This window comes from Centruroides sculpturatus, unplaced genomic scaffold (genome assembly GCF_000671375.1).
Source record: "Centruroides sculpturatus isolate CEXI.00-Female unplaced genomic scaffold, Cexi_2.0 scaffold71, whole genome shotgun sequence".
Classification (NCBI taxonomy): Eukaryota; Metazoa; Arthropoda; class Arachnida; order Scorpiones; family Buthidae; genus Centruroides; species Centruroides sculpturatus.
In genome coordinates, this window is record NW_019384332.1 from 337,237 (window position 1) to 359,133 (window position 21,897).

The window sequence follows — 21,897 nt, forward strand, 5'->3', positions numbered from 1 at the left end:
GATCTATAAACCTGATGTAAGCTATGAATGTTTCCAAAATAAACGGTTTTAAATTGTAAAACACTTGACTTCATTTGCCTCCTTCACCACAGCCCTCATACGTGAGAGATTGAACCCCTTCCTGTTTGTTGGCAATCTTGTCGGCAAACAACACTTGCTGGTGGAATTTTGAGTACTAATTCTCCACCAGGTCAGATATCATACATGAGTAAAATACTTTAAAGTAAAGGTTCCTCGCTATATTTTTATTATTTTAAAACCGATTAAAACTAAATAATTTCTTGTAATAAAAAATAATTAAAACTTTTTCCAAAAATACTGTCAGTAAGCATATGTCAGTGTTTGTTGGTTATGAACAAGAAGATTCGCATGAATTTCTTATCGCATTATTAGAAAAGCTTCATGATGATCTTAATAAGGTAAATATATTTCATTAGATAAATTACAATTAAAAATTCATATGATTTAATTTTTACATTTTATTGCAGAATGTTTCTCCAAACCAAATATTGAATTTAGATCATTTACGTGAATTTGAAGCACAGGAAAGGTTTTGGGCAAGTCATATTAACATGAACAAATCAATTGTTTCAAATCTATTTGACGGATTACTTTAATCACAATTGATCTGTTTAAATTGTAGTAAAACATCAAATAGCTATGAAGTGTTTTCATTGCTTTCTTTACCAATTCCTTCAACTACAAAATGTTGCTTAAAAGTAAGTTTGATAAATTCTTAAAAATTAATTTTTACATTTAATAATCTCAGTGAACATTCAATCAACTTAATGCTTTATTATTTAGAATTTCCTTGTCTGATGTAGTCTTTAACACTATTTAATTTAGTTTGCTATGTTTTAGTCTATCTTCAAAATTAAAAAAAAAGAAATCTAAGTTTCAGTAAAGTTAAGTGAATTTTTTTATAAGAATTAGAACAAAATGATTTGAATATTAACAGTTATCACAATTATAATGAGCTCCTTAAAAATGATTGATGTCTCCATTATGAATTTCTATAAGTACACTTCTTTTTTACTGTTTGATTTTGTTTCTGATATTTCAGAAATTTAGATTAGTGGTCTGAATCAATTTGTATAATTTGATATTTTCTCATATTTGATACATCATTTATTTGTCAAATTTCTAGAAAATTCAGCAAATAATTTTCAAGAAATTTGTTCAAAATTTATTTCTTAAGAAATGTTTTTTGTTTTATATTATTTTAATAGTATGTGTATGTTGATTTTTTATGCATTTTAGTGATTATAATTATTAAAGTATATAAATGATTTCAGGGTAGAGCTGTTACTGGGCTTAGAAATTTAGGAAATACTTGTTTTATGGGTAGAGCTGTAGAAATTTAGGAATCAAAATTTAGCATAAAGCTTATAAACTTCTGAGAAATAAGCAATTTGATATCCCAAACTGGTGATGTGATATTCCAACCGAGCTCCTAAAATTCTTGGACACAGTTGCAAAACCATCGCTAATAGATCTTTTTAATAAAATCTACAAAGATGGACAGCTACCACGCAACTTCAAAAAATCCACTTTCATCCCAATCCCAAAGAGGCACAATGCCAAGCGGTGTGACCAATTCCGAACTATAAGTCTAATGAGCCATAGCCTAAAACTCTTTTTAAAAATTATAGAATATTGAATAAGAAACAAAACAGAGGCTCAGTTAGGACTATTGCAATTTGGGTATAGGCCTGGAATGGGCACTGTTGATGCACTGTTCACTGTGAGAATTTTATCGGAAATAGCCATAGAAATGCAAAGGGAGTTATACATTTGTTTCGTTGACTACGAAAAAGCTTTTGACAAAGTATAACACCCACTTTTAATGGAAATGTTAAAGAGAGTCTATCTGGACACAAATGACTACAAACTGATTGGCAACCTGTACTGGGACCAGACTGTTCCAATTAGGCTGGACGACATAGAAACATCACCGTGCCAGATAGAAAAAGGAGTTAGACAGGGATGTGTATTATCACCCACACTTTTTAATGTCTTCTCTGAACAGATAACACAGGAATGTTTGTGGGAATGTGGAAATCACGGTCGGAGGAGTGAATATCAATTACATCTGGTACGCCGACGATCTTGCATGCATTGTCACATCTGTGACGGAGATCCAACAGATACTTAACTCACTCCAGGTGGGCAGTGCGAAATATGGCATGTGTATCAATGGAAAAATGGGTAAGAATTAGTAAAGATTCCGCAACGGACATTTCCCAAATATTTGTGGACGGTGCTTTACTGGAAGAAGCAACCGAATTCAAATATCTTGAAGCCATTATAAGGGGATGGTAGATGTGACAAGGAAATTTGAACACAAATCCAAATGGCGAAATCAGCCTTCTCTAATCTCCAGCGAACACTTACAGATAAGAAACTAAGCCTGGAGATAAAGCTTAAATATGGTCTGTCTTACTGTACAGATGTGAGACATCGACCCTGAATAAGGGCATGCAGAAAAAGCTGGCAGCATTTGAGATATAGTGCTATCGTTGCATGCTACAGATAAGCTGGACAGAGCAGGTGACCAACGCATGTGTGCTGGAATGGACTGATGTGGGAGAGTGACAGCTGCTTCCTATCATAGCAAAATGCAAAATGATGTACTGTGGCCACGCCATTTGGGCCACTAACTCACTGCTTCCCATCATACTGCAGGGCAGGATCCAAGGAACCTGTTTCCAAGGAAGACAGCGGAGGACCTACCTACAAGATATAGCAGAGTGGACTCAAATTAATAAGAAACAACTAATTTACAATGCGAGAGATCAGGAGGAGTGGCAATTGGTTGTTAGCAACCTCTGGCTTGGAGAAGATACATAGATAGATAGATATACAAATTTTTCAATAAAACTAATAATTTTTTAAAAATTTGTTTTAAACTTTATTCAACTTGTAATTTTACCCATCTACAGGTAGTAGCAATTTACATTATTTTTTAGAAAAAAATTTATATCTTACACAGCAACCTTTTTAAAGCAAATTTTATAATATATTCAGTCAATTACCCAAATTTTTTAAATTTTATTGTATTTAATAATCTGCTAATGTAAGTTTAAAAATATATTTTGAAAATAATATCTGTAAATATGTATGTATGATGCAATTTATAAATATTATCTCTTTTTCTAACTTCTATACAAAAATTAAGGACTTAAGAGGGGTCGTTAAGATCCAAGATGCATTTTCATTAATAAAACCTATATCAATAAGAGTTTCTTGTGTGATAAGTTACTGAAAGAAAGCAAAAAACTTTAATTTTTTAAAAAAATACACAGAAACCAGTAAAGGAATGATCAAGTAAGGATTTGTCTGTAAGAAATATTCTTTCATTTCCACAATAAAAAGTATGAATTATTGGCTTTATAAACTTTCTGATCATTCCTCATACATTGTAAAACAAGTTGGGTTACAAGGATAAGTAAAAATTGTTGAAGATGTAATTAAGCACTGTTTAAAATTCAATATTTATTTGTTTAATATAAAATTGTTGCATACATTTTGAATATGAAACACAAAAATACTAACATACAACATCAAACCTTATTTGAGGAATCCACAAAAACTTGATGGACTCTTTGGTATTGTGTGTTAGTAGACATGGAGTCATTATTTACTTACCTTAAGTACACAAAAAATATATTTTTCCTGTACTAGAAAGTATGTTTTGAAATATATTTGTATGCATATTATTTTATTATGAAACCTTGTACTAAATTTTTGCATAAAATTTTACATGGTGAATTAGGAGGGACTAGAAGAAGTGAACGAGAAAATTTAGAGGTTACGGCCAACATTTTCAATGCGAAAACGTGTATGTCGGGCGTTCAGCGCCGTCTTCTTGTAAGCCTAGAAGTTTGACAATGGCATTTGGAACATCAGTGGAATTATGTTCGATGTTCCAAATGCCATTGTCAAACTTCTAGGCTTACAAGAAGACGGCACTGAACGTCCGACGTACACGTTTTCGCATTGAAAACGTCGATTGTAACCTCTCTAATGTCAAGCAAGGTAGAGAAGAGACAAGATTAGAAGATGGTTGTGAAACATTGATAGAACATGTAAGAATTTTTATTTTTATTTTTTAACAAAATAGAAATGTTTATCCTTGACTGTTAGTTCTTTACATAGCAAACGTAATGATAAGGGAAAAAATAGACAATGCAGTAGAAGCAGTTGCAGGCTTAAGATGAAGAGGAAGATGAAAACAGAAAGCAGGAGATTTTTTTGAATAACTGTAGATATACTAGATTAATTTTTTTAATAAAATTATGTTGAATTGACTTGTTGAAATTTGAGAGTAAAAACAGAGTTTCAACAGAAAAATGAATGGTATGGATGAAAGGGACATTTAATACTTTATCTGATAAAAAAATACAAAATTCCAAAAAGTAGCATTTTCTATAATATGATGTCAAAGTTTAACCTTGTATATGTATACGTATACAAGGTATACACATATTATTGTACAAGGTATACATTTTATTGTACACACATACAAGGTAACCTTGTATATGTGTTCAATAAAATGGTGTGAATCATTGATTTTAAGTACTTTATGCCTATTTTTGAAAATGTTTATTATTAATTTTTCTTTGCATTATTTTGAATAACATACTTGATACCTAATCCATGATGCTAAATGATATACAGTAATTATATCAATATATTTACAAATACTCCAAAACTATAAATCAGATACATCAGTTATTAAGATTTACAAAAAAATCCATACAAAAATTTAAATTAATAAATAAAAGTAATATAACCACAGTATTACAGTATGGGAGAGAACTATCCAAAATAAAATATAATAACATAAAAAGAAGAAAAATAAAAACAAAAACTTTAGCAACACCTCACAAAATAATAGATAATCTACCAAAGCTCCACAGATGGAGCTTGCTTTAATAGTTTTTTTTTAACTCTCTGCCCAATTGGCATTAAGAGGGCCTCTTTTAGCGGGCCCATTATGGGTTCGGTTAGGCCCACAATGAGGCAGCCGGATAGTGAGGGACGGGGCCCGACATATCTGAACAAACCAACCCTGGAAAAATTCCTGGGGATTTTTCGACCTGTTCGGATTCGATCCCAGGTCCCCCAGAGCAGTAGGCTGCCACCTTGACTGCACAGCCATCCAGCCAAGTTGCTTTAATAGTGAAATATAGTACCATCCACAAGTAGAAATATGACACCAAACAAACAATATAAAATTCCAAAACTAGAGATTTTTCACTTAATAGTTTCAAAAAATTGTCAGCTGCCATTCCTCCACATATGTAATACAATTATGGATTAATCATTTTTCTAAGATATTGACCCTGTCCCACTAAATGGCAATACAGTACAGAGTACAAAGAGACTGCCTTTTAATCATAAGTAGTCAGACACCTAATGCCAGTATTAAGGTGACTGAACAATAAAGTTGGACCAAGAAAAGTACTTGTGCTCTGGAATAATAATCATTTTTATTTTAAAAAGAAATAAGATAGGGCGTGAAATCCAATCCTATCACGCGTAAACAAAATCAATAGTTCACGTTCAAGTGACGACGTCCTTATAAATCATAGGAGGATCTTCTTGTATGAGTGGAGACTAATTGACCAGTCCATTAAATAACAGTGACAAGTTTTAATAAAACAAAGGAAATAAAAATACAATATACTGAGAGATCAAAATACAGTTGTTCCTTGATAATCTGACATGTATGGGACCAAAGGGATGTCAGATTACTGAAAGTGATTACATATTTGGCATTGTTTTGCTAGCAGTAGTCTACAATATTCCTACATTTTATGAGTAAAATGTTGCCTAGGTTAATATGGAAATGAAACACCCACTTCGGTTAACTAAAACGTGTTTATTAGAAGAAATATGGGATCCAATAAACGTACATACAGTATGTACAGGCATAAATAATACGGTACATACAGTAATTTATAAACGTTATAACTAAATGCCACAACATATGTAGGTTAATTATGTACAGTACATCTGATCTGCCTATATTGTATAGAACATTTATGATTGCAATTTGCAATCCATGTACTGTACAAGACTGATGGTTTTTATTGAGTAATTTCATCGTTTTCTACATGACGGCAGCTCCATCCGATGTTATGCAGACAATATTTTTCAAAGAAATTTGAAATTCTTTTAATTTATTTTCTATTAATTCTGCGCATACCTCAGCAAGTGCAGGTCCATAAATTCGACTAAATCCAAGATTCCAAAATTTACAATCACCTCCATGAATATTCACATTTATATATCAGCGGTTTTTATTTGATGTCCACTCACCTGTGGTAAGGCTATGCACTTTATTATTGTTCGTATGCTGTAAAATTTCCTTCAATACCTCTTCCTTAATTTTATCTGCATATTGCATAACTACTTTTTGAATAGTTTTTGGCGACTTTGGTATCTCTTGGTAGCTTCTTGCTTTTAATAACATTCGTAAATCTGCAGATGCACAAAACTTGCTAAAAGGAATTCCATCTTTTGCTATCATTCTTGAGAGTACAGCTTCAAGAGATTCGTCATTTTTCTTGAAATAAGAGGTAATTTTTGATCTTGTATCAATCACTGGTTCTTTTGAGCATTCTTCATTGTTTCTTTTTAATAGATTAATTTTATGTTAACTCTTTGGATGGCTACGTAAACCACTAGTACTTTCACCTGCTGCTTTTATTCTTTTGTTGCACTGTTTACATACAGCTACATCTCTTGTTTCTGTACGATTAAAGTAGAACCAAACTGAATTTCTATCCATGGTTTCTACAAAATAATAATATATTATGTAGATTTTAAACCAGCAAAAAATGATAAAACAAAAAAAAATAATATTCGAAGTTCCAGGGGTGCACAACCTGCGGCCCGCGGGCCACATACGGCCCCTTATCAATGTTTATGCGGCCCGCGGACGGTACAGGCCCAAATCCCTTCTTTCGAAGTTTCTAAGTGTAGAACTTTTCCCTTTCACAAAGTCATTACCACCCAACTGTTTTATAACTCCCTGAAGTGAGAAATGGGGGGGGTTCTATAAATAAGTCTATTTCTAGCTAACACTTTCTGGTTTAGATATCGAATATTCTAAGTCTAATACATAGTATTATAACGATTTTTTGAAGAATCAAATAACATCGGAAATGACGTTCTAACATCATTTTATTTTATCAGGAAGTTTCTATTTTGGCGGGAAATCTTCAATTTTATGCTTCGGAAAACTTGCTTATTCGTCTAAATAGCGTCAAATAACAAAAATAAATGAAAATAGCGCTGAAAAACTATGAAAATAACGATTTTTTATGATTTGTTTACATTCTAGATTCTGATTGGTATTGTCGAATTTGAATCAATCTCTTCTGAAAAGACACTTATTCGTCAACCTAATGTCATTCAAACTAGAAAAAACTAACCAGAGTTCAAAAAGAAATGTACAAAAAGCTATAACAACCAATAATTTACAACAATATCTCTCCATAGACTAAGAATAGAAAAAAATTTTTTCGCATCAAATTTATTATTATTAAGTTGGACCAAGAAAATTAATACTGTAGTTGGAATAGAGTCATTATGACTAAAAGGAAGCCGTTTGCACTAAAATATTTTGGATTTAATAATTATTACAAACCGCGTCAAGCCATAAACTTGTCAACAAAGAGGGTTGTAAAATGATTCCGTGTAGCTAGAAAGCTGCGGTTTCTTTTGTTTGAAAGAAAACAGATATATTTAGGTTATTTAAGTAGTAAATTAATTGGAACTTTTTATTTACTTTTATTTTTACATTCTTTTTTTCGTAAATTTAAAATTAAATTATTATTTTTAATTTTTCACCTTGCTGTAAAACCACCTTGGGGACAGGCAAAAGGAGTTAGTCCAGTATCATTGCATAATTCACCAACAGCAACTTTGTGCAAAGAAGCTGGGATTTGAACGTCTGCTGAAAGATGTCTATGATACTGTGAACTTAATCCACTGTCATGGACTCAACCATCGACTCTTCACATTATTTCTTGAAGAAATAGATGCTGATTATGCTGACCTGCTCACGTATACTGAAGTTCGTTGGCTGAGCAAGGCAACAGTCCTCAAGAGATTTGTGGGGCTATTGGGGCCTATTATCACTTTCCTCAAAGAACGGGGAAACACTACAAGGGATTTGGAGGTACAAAGATGGCAGTGTGATTTAGCTATCCTTGCTGACATTACTGCTTATCTAAACGACCTTAATTTGAGATTGCAGGGAAAGATGCAACTTGTTTCTCAGTTGACAAGTAACATCAATGCATTTATGACCAAACTATCACTTTTCAAGTCCCACATGCAATCAGAGAACTTTACACACTTTCCACATTGCAAGGCCATGAAAGAGAAATACCCACATATGAAGATGGATTACTCTGACCAAGTTAACACCCTCCTTACATCATTCAATGAGAGGTTTGGTGAATTCCAGAAATACAAGATCTACCTGCAACTTTTTTCAACTCCATTTGATGTGAAAGTGGAAGATGCCCCTCCAGATGTCCAACTTGAGTTGATAGACATCCAGTGCAGTGATGAATTGAAATCACAGTTCAAAAATTCTAATCTCCTCACATTCTACAAAGAACTGCCAGATACATCATTTCCAAAACTGAAAGACAATGCTCGATTTTGTGCAAGCATGTTTGGCAGTACCTATGTATGCGAACAAGCGTTTTCGCTTATGAATTTAAACAAGTGCAAAACACGGAACAGGTTAACCAACGAGAATTTGGAAAATCTGCTGGTTGTTTCAACATCTGCCATTACACCAGACATAAAGAAGATTGCCGCCAGCATCCAAATCTCAGCCATCGCATTAATCGCTTGGAGGTCCGGCCCCCAGTCAGTAAACTTAATCCTAATTTGGCCCTTCTTCACAAAAGGTTGTGCATCCCTGTTCGAAGATTCGAACTCAAATGTGTAAATCTATTGAGGTTTGACAAACACTGTGTCTTGACGTAATGGGTTATTATAATGTATTAATAAAGGTTTTGATGGACAATCAATCACGATATTATATACTTGTATTAAATTTAACTAACGCGAAATTTTTATTGTCACTGATTTCATTTTCATGCGTGAGAGTAATGGGAATTCCCCAAGAAAATAGGGTTAGAATAATACATATTTTGCACAGTCTTAAGGCATAATATTAGAATCTTCTAATAAATATTTGTATTTAATTATTTTAAACAGTTGTTAGAAATAAAAAATTTATTTAAGGTTCAAATTTTAATGTTATTTTACAATAATATTGCATTAATGTCCTGTCATAATGTGGTGTATTCAGAATTGCTATTAATTTAAAAAATACGTGAAATATTTACGTATTATTATTTCTAAATATTAAAAAAGGAGATATTTACTTACTCTTTAAGAAAAACGTTGATTGTAAAGATTTTAAACCTTAAAAAATCTCAAAAAACTGCAGAGCACAAATCACATATGCTAACTAGCTCTTTCTGTACGATTTACAGTGCCTCTCAAACCCAAGAAAGTTTAAATGAAAATTAAACAAAAAATATCTCACATAAAATTAATAATTTGGTATATTGTTGCTTACACTTACCTGTTTTTATTTTTTATTTTCAATGTCCCTGTAGCCCTTTTAAATATCTATAAACACAATATTTTCTACATTGAAAAATCCATACTAGAAATTTTTTACCGAATTACCGGTAAATTTTTGAAATTTACCGGTAAGTTTACCTAATGTTTTTTGTCAATTTATCGGCTAACCGATAAATTGATTTAAAAAAAAAGCGGTATGCAATCCCTACTTCCTACTAACAGCCACTTGGCACTAAGTTCTACACTTAGCTTTCGTGGCGGCACTGAGTCATTGATGTTCGCTACACTCAGGTTTTCTTTTAGACCCTTCGTGGGACTACGAAGGGTCTAAAAGAACCTTCGTAACCTTTTACGGCCTTGAAGCCTAAAAACTGCACGCCAAAATCAAACATAGAGGGTACTGTAGTCATACGTAACACCGTTCAGAGGAATCCTACCTTCCTCTACTATCTATCTCCTCTTCCTCCTCCTTCCTCTCCCCTTTCCCTTACCCTCTTTTTCTCCGGCTAAAGACCTCGTGTACGGCCGATGTCTTTCTTATGTGTATGTATGTGGGCCTGGCTGAACCGACGATGGCTTGATCCTCTTAGTGCTCACAGGACGAAAAGAACAAAAGAGAAACTCCTCCAGAGCAGTAGGCTAATGCCGTAATCATTTCACCCATTTGACCGTCTAGTCAAAATGCTTTTAAAGTTGCTAAAGTTGTTACCTGAACAAGCAAAATCTTCAAATACTATACGTTTTGCTGTAGGGGAGATACTTGTACTTTGGGACAAGCTCGTCATTTGAAAAATAATAGGCCTATATTGAGTAGTAGTAAGTAGCGATATCTATTAGCTATTTCATTACAACATTCAGGATGCATGACGTAAAGTCGGCTATTTTGACTAGTTTTAACGCTGTGACACGTTGTGTGATTTTTATAGGTGTTTGTTTTTTTTTACAATCCATTTGAATCTTGGTTTTAATCGAAATATTTTGAGGTGAGTAATTTAATTAAGGTACAGTTAGTTGATAACCACATTTGTAACCACTTATTTTAATAAATAACATTGGATTTCTGTAATTCAAAAATTATAACCATACTTTGTTATAAACAAGAGAAAATTGTACCTTGGGACAGTGAATTTTTTGTACCTTGGGACTGTCCCAAGGTACAAGGCGTTGCTTTTCTCAACTATTTATTTAATATTATTATGTTTACTTTNCAAATTAAAACGTTATCATCGTTACTTATATAGTCTACATGTTTAAATATTTTATTATTTATTTATTTTTATTAAGATTCATTACTTTAAATTTACTAAGAAAAAGCACTCATGATGATAAGAATTAGCAGCTTTTATTTCATAAAGATCTTTCTAATTTAGTTATTCGTATCGAAAGACAAATGTATTGAATCAATATCTTAAAATATTTATATTCGGAATTTATCTACTATAATTATGATGATTTAAGTAAAAAATCTTAAGACAATTTAAACTTTTAAAATATGATTATTTAAAAATTTGGATGAGCGAAAGACTGTAGAAAATTGACGTAGGGAATGGAACCGCTTAAAACAGGATCGAAATGTTTACAGATGATAAAGAAATCTTCGTCACTGAGACAGATGGCAAAATCATTCAAAATCTTCTTGAATTTTGTAGCATCGATTAATCCTGCTTTTTGTGGGTCGTTTGCTAGAAACTGTTGTCGTAAAGCTCCGAAGTAGAATAAAATTTGAGATCTCATTCGCAGTAATATTCTATACACATGGTCACAGTTTGGTTTAGTAATAGCATTATCAGGTTTTTTTCTATCATCCAAGCTGCATTTACGAAGAAACATCCAATAATTAACTTTCTTTCCTGGTATGATGCTATATATTTCTTGAAGTATTCTGCTAAGATTTCGATTTGTAACAGGAATACCACAGTTTGCCAATATTGTCATAAATTTTTCACAGGAAATATTTCCACTCTCTTTAACATCCATCGTGCGACATTTATAGATAATCTTGCGCCACGAACAATCTATCAATTTCTTTAGCAAAAGATCGTAGTTTGGAGGAGCTGGGAGAGTAGACCATGCTGCTTCTTCAGGTATGGTGAGATAATCAGGTTTTTCTTTACGGTATATTTGCATTTCTACTTGATCGGATTTGTTCGAATTGTAACATTCGTACTGAGAACGGTGGTATGAATTATTACTAATATTTTTAATAAATTGCCAGTAGTTCATGAGTGTTCCAGGAACCATATTGTATTGTCGTTCTAAAAAGTTATTCATAAATTCACTGTAGACTGGAATTCCGCACTGATTTAGCACCTCCTTCATAGATTCTGATGCAATGCGACCCGATTGCCGTGGATCTGCTTCTTTACATTTCCGAATTATATCATGCCAATTTTTTTCAATGCAGTTTCTCAATATTATCTTGATATCATTAAATTGCTTTCCTTCAATTTCGCAATGGCATTCAGATGCATTTCTCAATTTTTTAATTGAAGGTTCGTATTTTGACTTAGAAGATGAACGGACCAATGTTCGTGAAATTGTTTTTATTCTGTAATTACTCATTGTGTCGTTGGGTGTACAATCTCCAAAATCTTCTAGAAATCGTATGTAATTCAATGCACCATTCTCAACTGGAAACATTTTCCACAGCCCTTCGAACTGCTTATCGGAAAGTGGCATACAATGTTTCTGAAGCAGACATTTGACGTGTTGTTTCGAAACCATACCAGTATTTTCGAAATCATAAAAAGTAAAAGCTTTCAATAACTTCTCTGTTTGAGTTTTGATGTTATATCTTATTTTTTCATCAAGTTTCAACAGAGTGAGAGGTTCATGTCTTTGTAAGCTACTCGTACTAACTTTTTTAATCGAGTTTCCCAAGTCGCAAACAGATTCAGGTTTAAACAGATTTAAAAAGTCTTCTAGTTTAATTAAATTCGTATGAAGTGGATCTAAGATGAGTAATAATTCTTCATAATCTTTGGCTGATAGTTTAGCAGGATAAGGCATCGAAAAATTCGCTACTCTTTTCATTTCTTCTCTAGTAATCATCTTATCTCCGTTTCTGTTTACGGTGTATGCTACCTTAAGTGAATTATGAGGATTTATGGCCCGAACTCTCAACCTCTCCACTGCTGTTTCTCCAGTCTCGTTTGTTTGTTTCTGATGGGATCTCTGTAAACTTTCTTCGTAATCTATATCCGGCCATACAAGGCAAGCAGGCACACTTTCCCATCTTGGATTCTGAAATTTCGCCATATTTTAGATTCAGTGTATGCCAATAATTCAAAATAGTAAAACGGATATTTTATTATCAGTAAAAACCTTCAAATTTCACAACTACAGAATATTAAAATAGTGAATCCCTTAGCATAAAAAAAGCTTTTACTTTTGTTTTACAATGATGATAATAAGAATTGTAATATTGTTTCATTTATTATTACGCGATGCATTTGAAGAGTCACGTTTATCTCAAATTTTGCTAAAACAGTTCAATTTATAATAATTTTTCGACATAAAAAATTGTTTATATACTGATATGTAGATTTATATAAGCTTATCTCCAAGTATAACTGCATCATCAATTTCGACATCATTCTGTTTTTCAGAATGATATAGGATAGAAATTTCAAATAACTCAAGTTTTTAATATATACAAACTACAATATGTTTACTAAAATATGCTTATTATGCTCTCTGTCTTTACAAGTTACTATAGATCCACAGAAGAATATTGCAGCTAACATCAATGAATAATTAAAATTAATTTTGCTTTAAACGTTTTGGTTCGCTAGAAAAGTGTGAAAGAATATCTCAAAACTTACAGCAAATTTTTAAATATTCATGTCAATATTATTAAAATTTATACAGTATATTAATAAATTTTGAAATTAAGTTTAGCCATGTGTATACATTTATAATATACATTTTTAATGTTTAATTAATTTCGTGAATTAAAATAAATTTGAAAAATATTCAGTTTTCAAAAAACTTTATACAAAAAATTTCGTAAAGTTGACTATGGTTAAGTAAGAAAAAGATTAAACGCTTAAGAGAAATATCACAACGATATTTCTTCGCGTGTATTAGAAGCAGCCAAGTACTAAACGAAGGAGGAGAAAAAAAACGCAACCGAAAGTCAGAATCGCGACGAGGGTAGGATTCGAACTGATATGGTATAACACAGTGTTTCTCAACGGGGGCGATATCGCCCCCCATGTGGGCGTTTTTCCGTGTTGAGGGAGCGATTAGTAACAATTTATATTTTGGGGGCGAAAAACAATTTTCTGGGCGATATAGTAAAACATTATATTAAGAATAATTAGATATTTATTCGTTATATCGTACAATAATCAAACAAATAACATTATACTAGTGACTAGTCTATTCAATGCAGTATGAATTTGGCATTAGACTTGACCCTCGGCATCGGAATTTTGGAGTGAAGGGAGGCGATACTACGTAACGGTTTTATTGAAGGGGGCGACGATTCGTTAGAGGTTGAGAAACGCTGGTATAACAGAACGGATTAACCACGTTGTCATTAGGCGAATCCGTATCTTTCGATTCGTGCATTTTCTTTAACGTATCCACAACGGTTGGCACCAACCACTGCATTGAGAATATTTGCTGTTGCAAATAGCATGGCTAGTGATCGGGTTGTTGGCGCTTGCAAAGGGTTCATTTCGACTTGGGCGGTGAGCTCTCAACCTCATTGGCTAATTCTAGCATTTCTCTGCGAACCTGCTGAAATCGCAGATTATTTCTGCAACTGCAGGAAGACGACTTTGCCGAAGCAAAACACTTCAGCTAAATTTGCAGATTTTAAATTCAATTCGTCGATAGTTCAGCTGGTAGAGCGGTCGACTGTTGTAGCCATAGATATTCATGGGTCGGTGGTTTAAATCCTTTTCGACGGAGGAAGTCGGTTTTTTCCTCTTATTTGTATGTCTGGCTGCAAAAATTACACGGCTAATTTCGAAGTGCAAATTCAACATGTTTCGAAGAGATACGGACGGGAAATGTTTGTCCCGAGTGCAAATATAATTGTATGACAATGCAGAATTTCCTAAACTATACGTGCTTCAAATCCGTATTCTCAACCAAACTATGCATTTTTATACGAAATGTATAGTTAAATAGGCGAGTAAAGTGAATTATTTTAATCTTGATTTCTGTTTATTGTGGATAATTAAGGAAGACGTGATAAAGATCACTAATCTCACTATTGGAAAAAATCCAGCAACGAGTTGCATAACTTTCCCCGGATTTAAAACTACGTGTGCGGCGCCATCTGTTATATTTTATTATTAAAAACTTTCTATATTTTTAAAACTATTATAAAATGGCAAAAGACTGTTTTGAGGGTTTTATAAAAACAAATTGTAAATGCAAATAACGAGTAAAATCGTCATTAAGTGCCACACTACTGGAGATACCGCCTCTATCTGCAGTAGGGTCGCACTTAAATGTACTGTACACCGCTGATCTTTTGAAGTTAAAATAAGATTAAACTAACGAATACCAAAACCAAAGTGATGTAGAGATACGACGCGCTTGTATATCGATGGCGTAATACACGTAACTGAAGAGCAAATGAAAAAAACCGAGTCGAATTAATTAAGTCGGAAAAAAGAAAGTGTGCATTATAATCGAGAAAATGCGACTATTGTATTAATCTTTAAATTAAAGTACAGTAAAGCGTCGATTTTCCGAATCAATTGGGGACTGGAATTGTCCGGATAACTGATTTACATACGAAAAAATAGTTTAACGTATCCGATTTCGAAATTTTTCTCCGTTGCGTGTCGCTTCGCGTTGAATTTTCGTCGATGTTAAGCCTAACAAAGACTATTGTATCGTTAAAAATTATTTTTTATTTTGTACAAACAAAATAAATATATTGAAAAATATAAAAATAATAAAAAAAATTATACTTCCGATGTTAATTTAGTATCAAAAACGTAAAATATTTGAGTAGCCCAAGACATAGCCAAAGATTGAAGTGCCACAGCACTGGCGAAAATTCAAATTTGCCGACTGGAATTCTTTCGGATGATTGACTTTCGGAAAATCGACGCTCTACTGTATTGCTTTAAATCTGTCTTATAAAATCACGACGACTCCTGTAAATCGAGTTACAGTATCCGATAAGAATAAAATACAATACCAATATAGCCCTATCATTGAAAAAATTCGCTTATTTTTGCTCATCTTCAGTTTTGCTTAGTAGAAATGGCTAAAAAGTACGCAGGATACGTACGGAAATATGTTATTACAGGACCACCTGTCTAAAAGACCACTTTTTGAAGGAACCGTGGGTGGGTCGCCATAGACAGGTTTTACTGTATACATTTATATTTAAAAAATTAAGAAGTTTATTACACTCATTTTGACTCTCAAATCAAAAGTAAGGCACGTGCTGTTTTGCAATTAGTTCCACGGACAGTGCTGCCAGTGTGGTTATTATCTCACTGGCAGCACTATCTACGGAGCTAATTGCACGGGGATAATTGGGTTGGATAATTCACTGGCTTCTAATCGTAATGTCTATATACAGATCGTCAAAAATTCTGTAGAAATTTGTAAATGCAAAAAATTAATTTTTTCAGTTTTACTGTTAAGTTCTTGGTGATATGAAATTGGGATAGAAATGGCTTTGAGAATTTACTTAATTCTATTACATAGCATGCGCGCTAATTCATAATGTCCAGAACGCTTAAAAAATAAATAACATGTTTTTTTCTCATAGTCCATTTGTAACACAAGAGTTGAAAAGGGACATAATTATCCGAAATGCATTCTCAAATAAATAAAAAGTCTTTCTAAAGTTTGTTTTCCGTTTCATTGATGGTGTAATAAGTCTAGTGAAAAAGAAAAGCCGTCTTAGCGCTTGTATATTTGTACACAAGACTAGACAAGAAGCATATCGCATGTTTTTTTTCATAAAATATAAAAATACAGAAGGCACAAAACGTCTTCAAACATCCGTCATCACAATCACTATCAACATTCAATCTTCATCTACAGAGACTTCATCAGGACGGCTGGATGGCCGAGCGTTCAAGGTAGCAGCCTACCACTCTGGAGGACGGGTCGGAAAATCCCCAGGAATTTTTCGGGGGATGGTCCGTTCGGATATGTTAGGCTCCGTCCCTCACCCCCATTATGGGTCTGGCCATAATGGGCTTGCTGAAAGTCCTCTCGCTCGCGCCGATCTTCTGGCTTCGAACCGATACCCCACGTCAACACGTGGTGGCGTTGGAACTTACATCAACGCATCGGCCGCTGCATTTAAACACTAGGCGGCGCGTGGTGTTTAAAATTGGCAACACTTACTAATCAAAGATGGTAACAGACATGTTTACCAAAACAAAAAAGTGAGTGATGTATATTACACGAGTCTCTAAATTAATTATAAATATTACGATTAAACTTAATTGTATAATTATATATATGAAATTATTATTGTATATTTCTCTTAATATTAAACATTTGAACGAAATGCGTATTTTTTCCCCATTAAAATCTAATATTTTCATCAGATTTTATTAAATAATTGAGTTAATCTCTCTCCTTCATATAAAGTTTTAAAAAATTCCGTATTCACTTCAATGACGAGGAAGTTTCCTTTGCATCGTCATTATCAGAAAGAACCTTTGAGATGGGAGGAGCTGACATGTTATTTAATGTTAATAATTACAAATTTCATTTACTTTTATTAATTTAAATGATTTTGGATGGGATAGAATCTTAGGCTTTCAACACATTGAGCTCTGTGGCTCTTTTAACATAGTCATTATAATCTAGAGATAATAGGATAAGGATGATGCCTGATGTATCTGGAACATACATACAAGAATAATCTGAAAATATAACTTAAAGATTTTGTGGTTTGGTTGCATTTTGAAGTAACATTGACTGTTGACTGTTATCTTGTGGAAAAAACTGGCAATCGCCTTTAATAATATGGTAATGGTACTAGATCCCGTAATTCTACCTAAAGTGTAAATCTAACAGGTTTGGCGTGTTGCATGTTAGATTTAACTTAGCTCTCTGGAAGGTGAAAAACCACAAAAACTTGATTTACGGAGAGCTGTTGAATCTTTGTTTTTCTTCTTTTGTAGTGACTTTATATTGGAAGGTATGGGCTGCACTTTAGCCTTTTCTTCCTTGTTTTTGATCGTATCTCTGGGTGATCGCTAGCACAAATGATAAATAGATGTCAGAATCTCGGGTTGAATTGCTTATAAAAATCATGAACTTAAGACTAGATTTGATATTGGATCTTTTGTGGTGGAAGAAGAAATTTTATCACATCTTTAACAGTTATTTATTCTAGAACACTACAAAAACCTAAGATACATAGGTATCTTAGGATTTTGTAGTGTTCTTTTTTATTTAATAATAACCAGTGTTAAGTAGCAGTTGTCAGTTTATTTATTCGTATTGGATGAATCTCTTTTTTGAAAAGAAATTGAGCAAGCGACATAAGAAATTCAGCAAGAAATACTTGAAATTTATTTACATTAATAAAATTTTTGAATTTCAACATTTTATTTAAAATTTTAGAAACTAACGAACACAAAACTGAGAAATAACTTAATATTCTTCTGGTAATATCATAAATTGAATATTCAGTTGGATCAATCTATTAATTAAATTTTAATGGAAAGTTTAAACCAAAAAATTCACTTAAACAAGTGAGAAAAATGATAAAATCTGTAATTTAAAATATTTCACATTGTAGTAATAAAAATATATCACGTACATAATTGTCAAGTATAATTTTAAAATAAATATTCTCTATTTTTCAGATTAACTGAGGCTGTTCAGTTAATAAATAATTTAAATGATGCCAGATTTCCATTGCTGTTATCACGTATTCTCCAGAAATTGCATTCCAAGGTAATTTGTTTATTTATTATGAATATAAATACAGTGTGTTCCCTCAAATGGCCTAGTTTTGTGAATCAATTTTGGGAAAAGAAATATGAGTATAATACTGTAGAAAATGATAATAGAAAGTGCATCTAAAAAAAGTTAGTTACTACATTAAATCAGTACATATCCATATATACTCCTGATGTAGCAAGTATGATATCTGGTTTTTACTTTATTCTGGCCCACATCCAAGCCAACATAGGAGTTATGCTGTTAATGGCATCCACAGTTCTTGTACATGGGACTCTTCTGTCTGGCACTTTTGTAGCATACACATGGTCTTTGACATGCCACAAAGAGATGATATCAGGTGATTGGGTAGACCAAAAAAATAGGTTCCAGTGATTTAGACTGTGCAGCAGTGAAGGTCCAGATTGTCACTGTGCAGCAGCAGTGATCTTTTCAAGCAAATGCATATAAAACTTGGAGTATTGACCAACATTTTCCAACACCTTTTATTCACATATCTGTACAAATGGCTTATACAGAACAGTTTAAAACTAAGGACATTTAAGAGGTACACCCTGACTTTATATATAAAGTTTTGAATTATATAACTTACTTCTTTTAACAAACAAAAATTGTAAGTTATACTTTTGTTTGTGTTAGTGACCATGTATGAGTATTTATTTCTATTGTTTCTTTTTCTTTTACTGTATTTCTGACTTTCTTCTGTTTCAAATATATATAAATTATTTAAAAATTACATACTGTATTAAAATATCCTTAGTGTTTTGGTACAGTACAGTCATAAATATTAGGAAAACGTATTTTAAAATTAAATCAATAATGTAGTAATTTTATTTCTGAAGTCTGCGTGTTTATTATCCTCACATATTCAGAAATACAAGAAACCCTTAACTATCTTGTTTGACCACACACAACTTTTTATATGCTGAAGAGGTCCATTAATGCAGTACAGGTATCCCTTGATTAACATGGTTAATTAATCCCTCGATCCTATTGCAGATATCAAAATTGCATTACTTAACATAGATGCCGTATTTCGATTAAAGACAGCTAGTAAAGCCGCTTAAATTAAAATTTCTGCTGCTTATATAAAGGGACTGCAGTTAATTTTACATGTTAAGCAAGGGATACCTTTATTATTATGTAGACTGATACCATCTATGATAGTATAAAAATAAGATAAAAATGGATGATCACATCCCTTTCAAATTAAAAAAAAAGCCCAGCAATGAGTTGCTTAACTTTTCCAGCAACATTTGGTGGCACCATCTGTTAAAAAGTTTTTTCAATAAAATATCTATGTTTTTAACTATTATGAAATGTCAAAAAACTTAATTTTGTGGGTAGAGACAGGTTTTAAAAAATTGTAAATGCTAATAACAAGTAAAGTCATCATTAAGTCAGATCCTACTGGTGATACACACAACCCCCTTTATCTCCCCACCCCTTCAATCTTTAATCATCAAAATTTAATAGTATCAATCTCCCTAATAAACAAACCTCCCTGCAAAATTTCAGAAATTTTTGACAAAAAGTACAGGAGTTAAGCTCCAAAGAGGGTGAACAAAATCATGCCCCCATACACTAACATCCATTCATACAGGGAAAAAAACCCCAATTTTTTGCATTTCTCAACATTTCAAGGTCCTGAGTCCAATATGTGAAAATCTTGGGGGTCATTTTTTGACTGATTACCATACTTTCCCTTTGTTATATATAACAGCTGGGAAAGTAATTACAAATTTAAAAGTAATAACATATAAATCTTTCCTGTCTCTTTTTTTACCTGAATAAATTTAATGTTATGTAAGAACAACATTTTTTACATAATTTATTTTACAACTAATATGTACTGTAAAATAGTTTTAAATATAAAATTAGTATATTATTGTAGTTACATTTTATTACAAATCATTTGTGAAATAAACCATTAATTAACCATCATTAAGCAAAGTTAAATGATAAAAAGGTAAACAAATAATTTTGTAAGACATATTCTGTTATTATTTTAAACTTTTTTAAAAAGTCTTGAGTTTTTTTTTTGTTTGTTTTATTATTTTATTTTATATGAGTCCCTTTCTGATTTGTCACAATGTTATGCATCAGCCACATACATACTTAGCATAGTTGAGACTAAAAGTGCTAAAGCACTTAGTACATTCATGGCAAAGCTTTCTGAATTGTAGGAAAAGTAGTGTATTCACTTATAGGTTTGCCTCAGATAATGCAGAACCTCAATTAATCAAGGTTTAGATAATTGGGATTCTATTGTTTTAGGATATTTGTAAAAATAAAAAGTATAGGAATATTTTTGTTTAATAGTGGAAAAATGTTTATAAATGGATGGTGTAGTTTGAAAGCAGTAAAACATTATATGGTGCTTTGAAAAGATTATAGAGGGTAGGGCAGAAAAAACAGACGTTTTTTTAAAAAATCGCAATATCTGTAATTATTACTATGAAAGATATTTGTTGGAAGATGTGAGTTTGAAACAGCATTTTACAGAATCAAGTGTGGAAAACAACATCTCCCATGTGGTGTCTGTTATCAGTGATGCATTATGGTGAATTCCACGCAAATAGCTTCCTTCAGTTCTTGCAAAGAATGGGCTTATGCTCATATACACATGCCTTGAGGTGTCCCCACAAGAAATAATTGCACATGGATAGGTCGGGCAAACAATAAGGCCAATGAATGTCACCAAACCTGGAAATGAGGCAACCAGGGAAGAGATGACAAATAATGTCAATTGATACTATAGCTAATGCTGTGTGGGCCGATGCCCCATCCTGGGTCCTTAGACTTGAGTTTTTCATGTTACAACTCCCAATGTGTTGAAGGTGTCACATGGTACCATCTCACTCTGACATCAAATTGGTAGTCTTTAGTTATAACTCACATGCTTTCCCATCTCCCCTTGTGAGTTGCTACTCATGTTGAGTTGAACATGTGAAATCGCTACACGAAAGTGAAAATGGCTTACAGATACACTATTCAACGAAGCTTTAGAAAGACCCGAAAGAGTGAAGGCGGCAACAAATTTTTTCACTGCGAGTAGAAATACAGTGGTACCTCAGGTTACAAACGCCCCAGCATACGAAATTTTCAGGATACGACATGAAATTCGAACATATTTTTGCTCCACGATACGAACAAAAACTCACCATACGACGTTACATTAGTTAGCATTTTTCATTTGTTTTTCTTATTACAGTTATTTTTTTTAAATGTATTACTTGGCTTTAATTTGAGTATGTTTTTCGCGTTGGAACGAATTATTTGGTTTTACATGTAATCGTATGGGAAAAGATGATCCACCTTACGACATTTTCATGATACGATCTCAGTTTCGGAACG

The 21,897-nt window shown here is 32.7% G+C and overlaps 2 protein-coding genes and 1 long non-coding RNA gene across 4 annotated transcripts in view; 2 read left to right on the top strand and 1 right to left on the bottom strand.

Annotated features, from left to right (window-relative positions):
- The first annotated feature begins 362 nt into the window (after nucleotides 1–362).
- LOC111630441 lies at nucleotides 363–4,310 on the top strand. The gene is made up of 4 exons (XR_002757525.1): nucleotides 363–419; nucleotides 489–719; nucleotides 3,776–4,088; nucleotides 4,159–4,310. It is a non-coding gene; the product is annotated as an uncharacterized LOC111630441 (long non-coding RNA).
- A 6,817-nt stretch (nucleotides 4,311–11,127) lies between these two features.
- On the bottom strand, nucleotides 11,128–12,885 carry LOC111630579 (EF-hand calcium-binding domain-containing protein 6-like). Its single transcript, XM_023374694.1, has one exon. It carries the CDS (start codon nucleotides 12,883–12,885, stop codon nucleotides 11,128–11,130), a length of 1,758 nt encoding a protein of 585 aa, XP_023230462.1.
- Nucleotides 12,886–16,913: 4,028 nt separating this feature from the next.
- Nucleotides 16,914–21,897, top strand: part of LOC111630319 (COMM domain-containing protein 10-like) — an 11,145-nt gene continuing 6,161 nt past the window's right edge. Inside the window, exons 1-2 of one of the 2 annotated variants that reach the window (XM_023374412.1) lie at nucleotides 16,914–17,006; nucleotides 18,444–18,534. In XM_023374412.1, the coding sequence (XP_023230180.1) occupies nucleotides 16,975–17,006; nucleotides 18,444–18,534 (123 nt within the window). In that variant the 5' untranslated portion in view covers nucleotides 16,914–16,974. Of the gene's footprint in view, nucleotides 17,007–17,225; nucleotides 17,318–18,443; nucleotides 18,535–21,897 lie in introns of those variants that run through there. The other variant, XM_023374407.1, reaches the window with a different exon arrangement.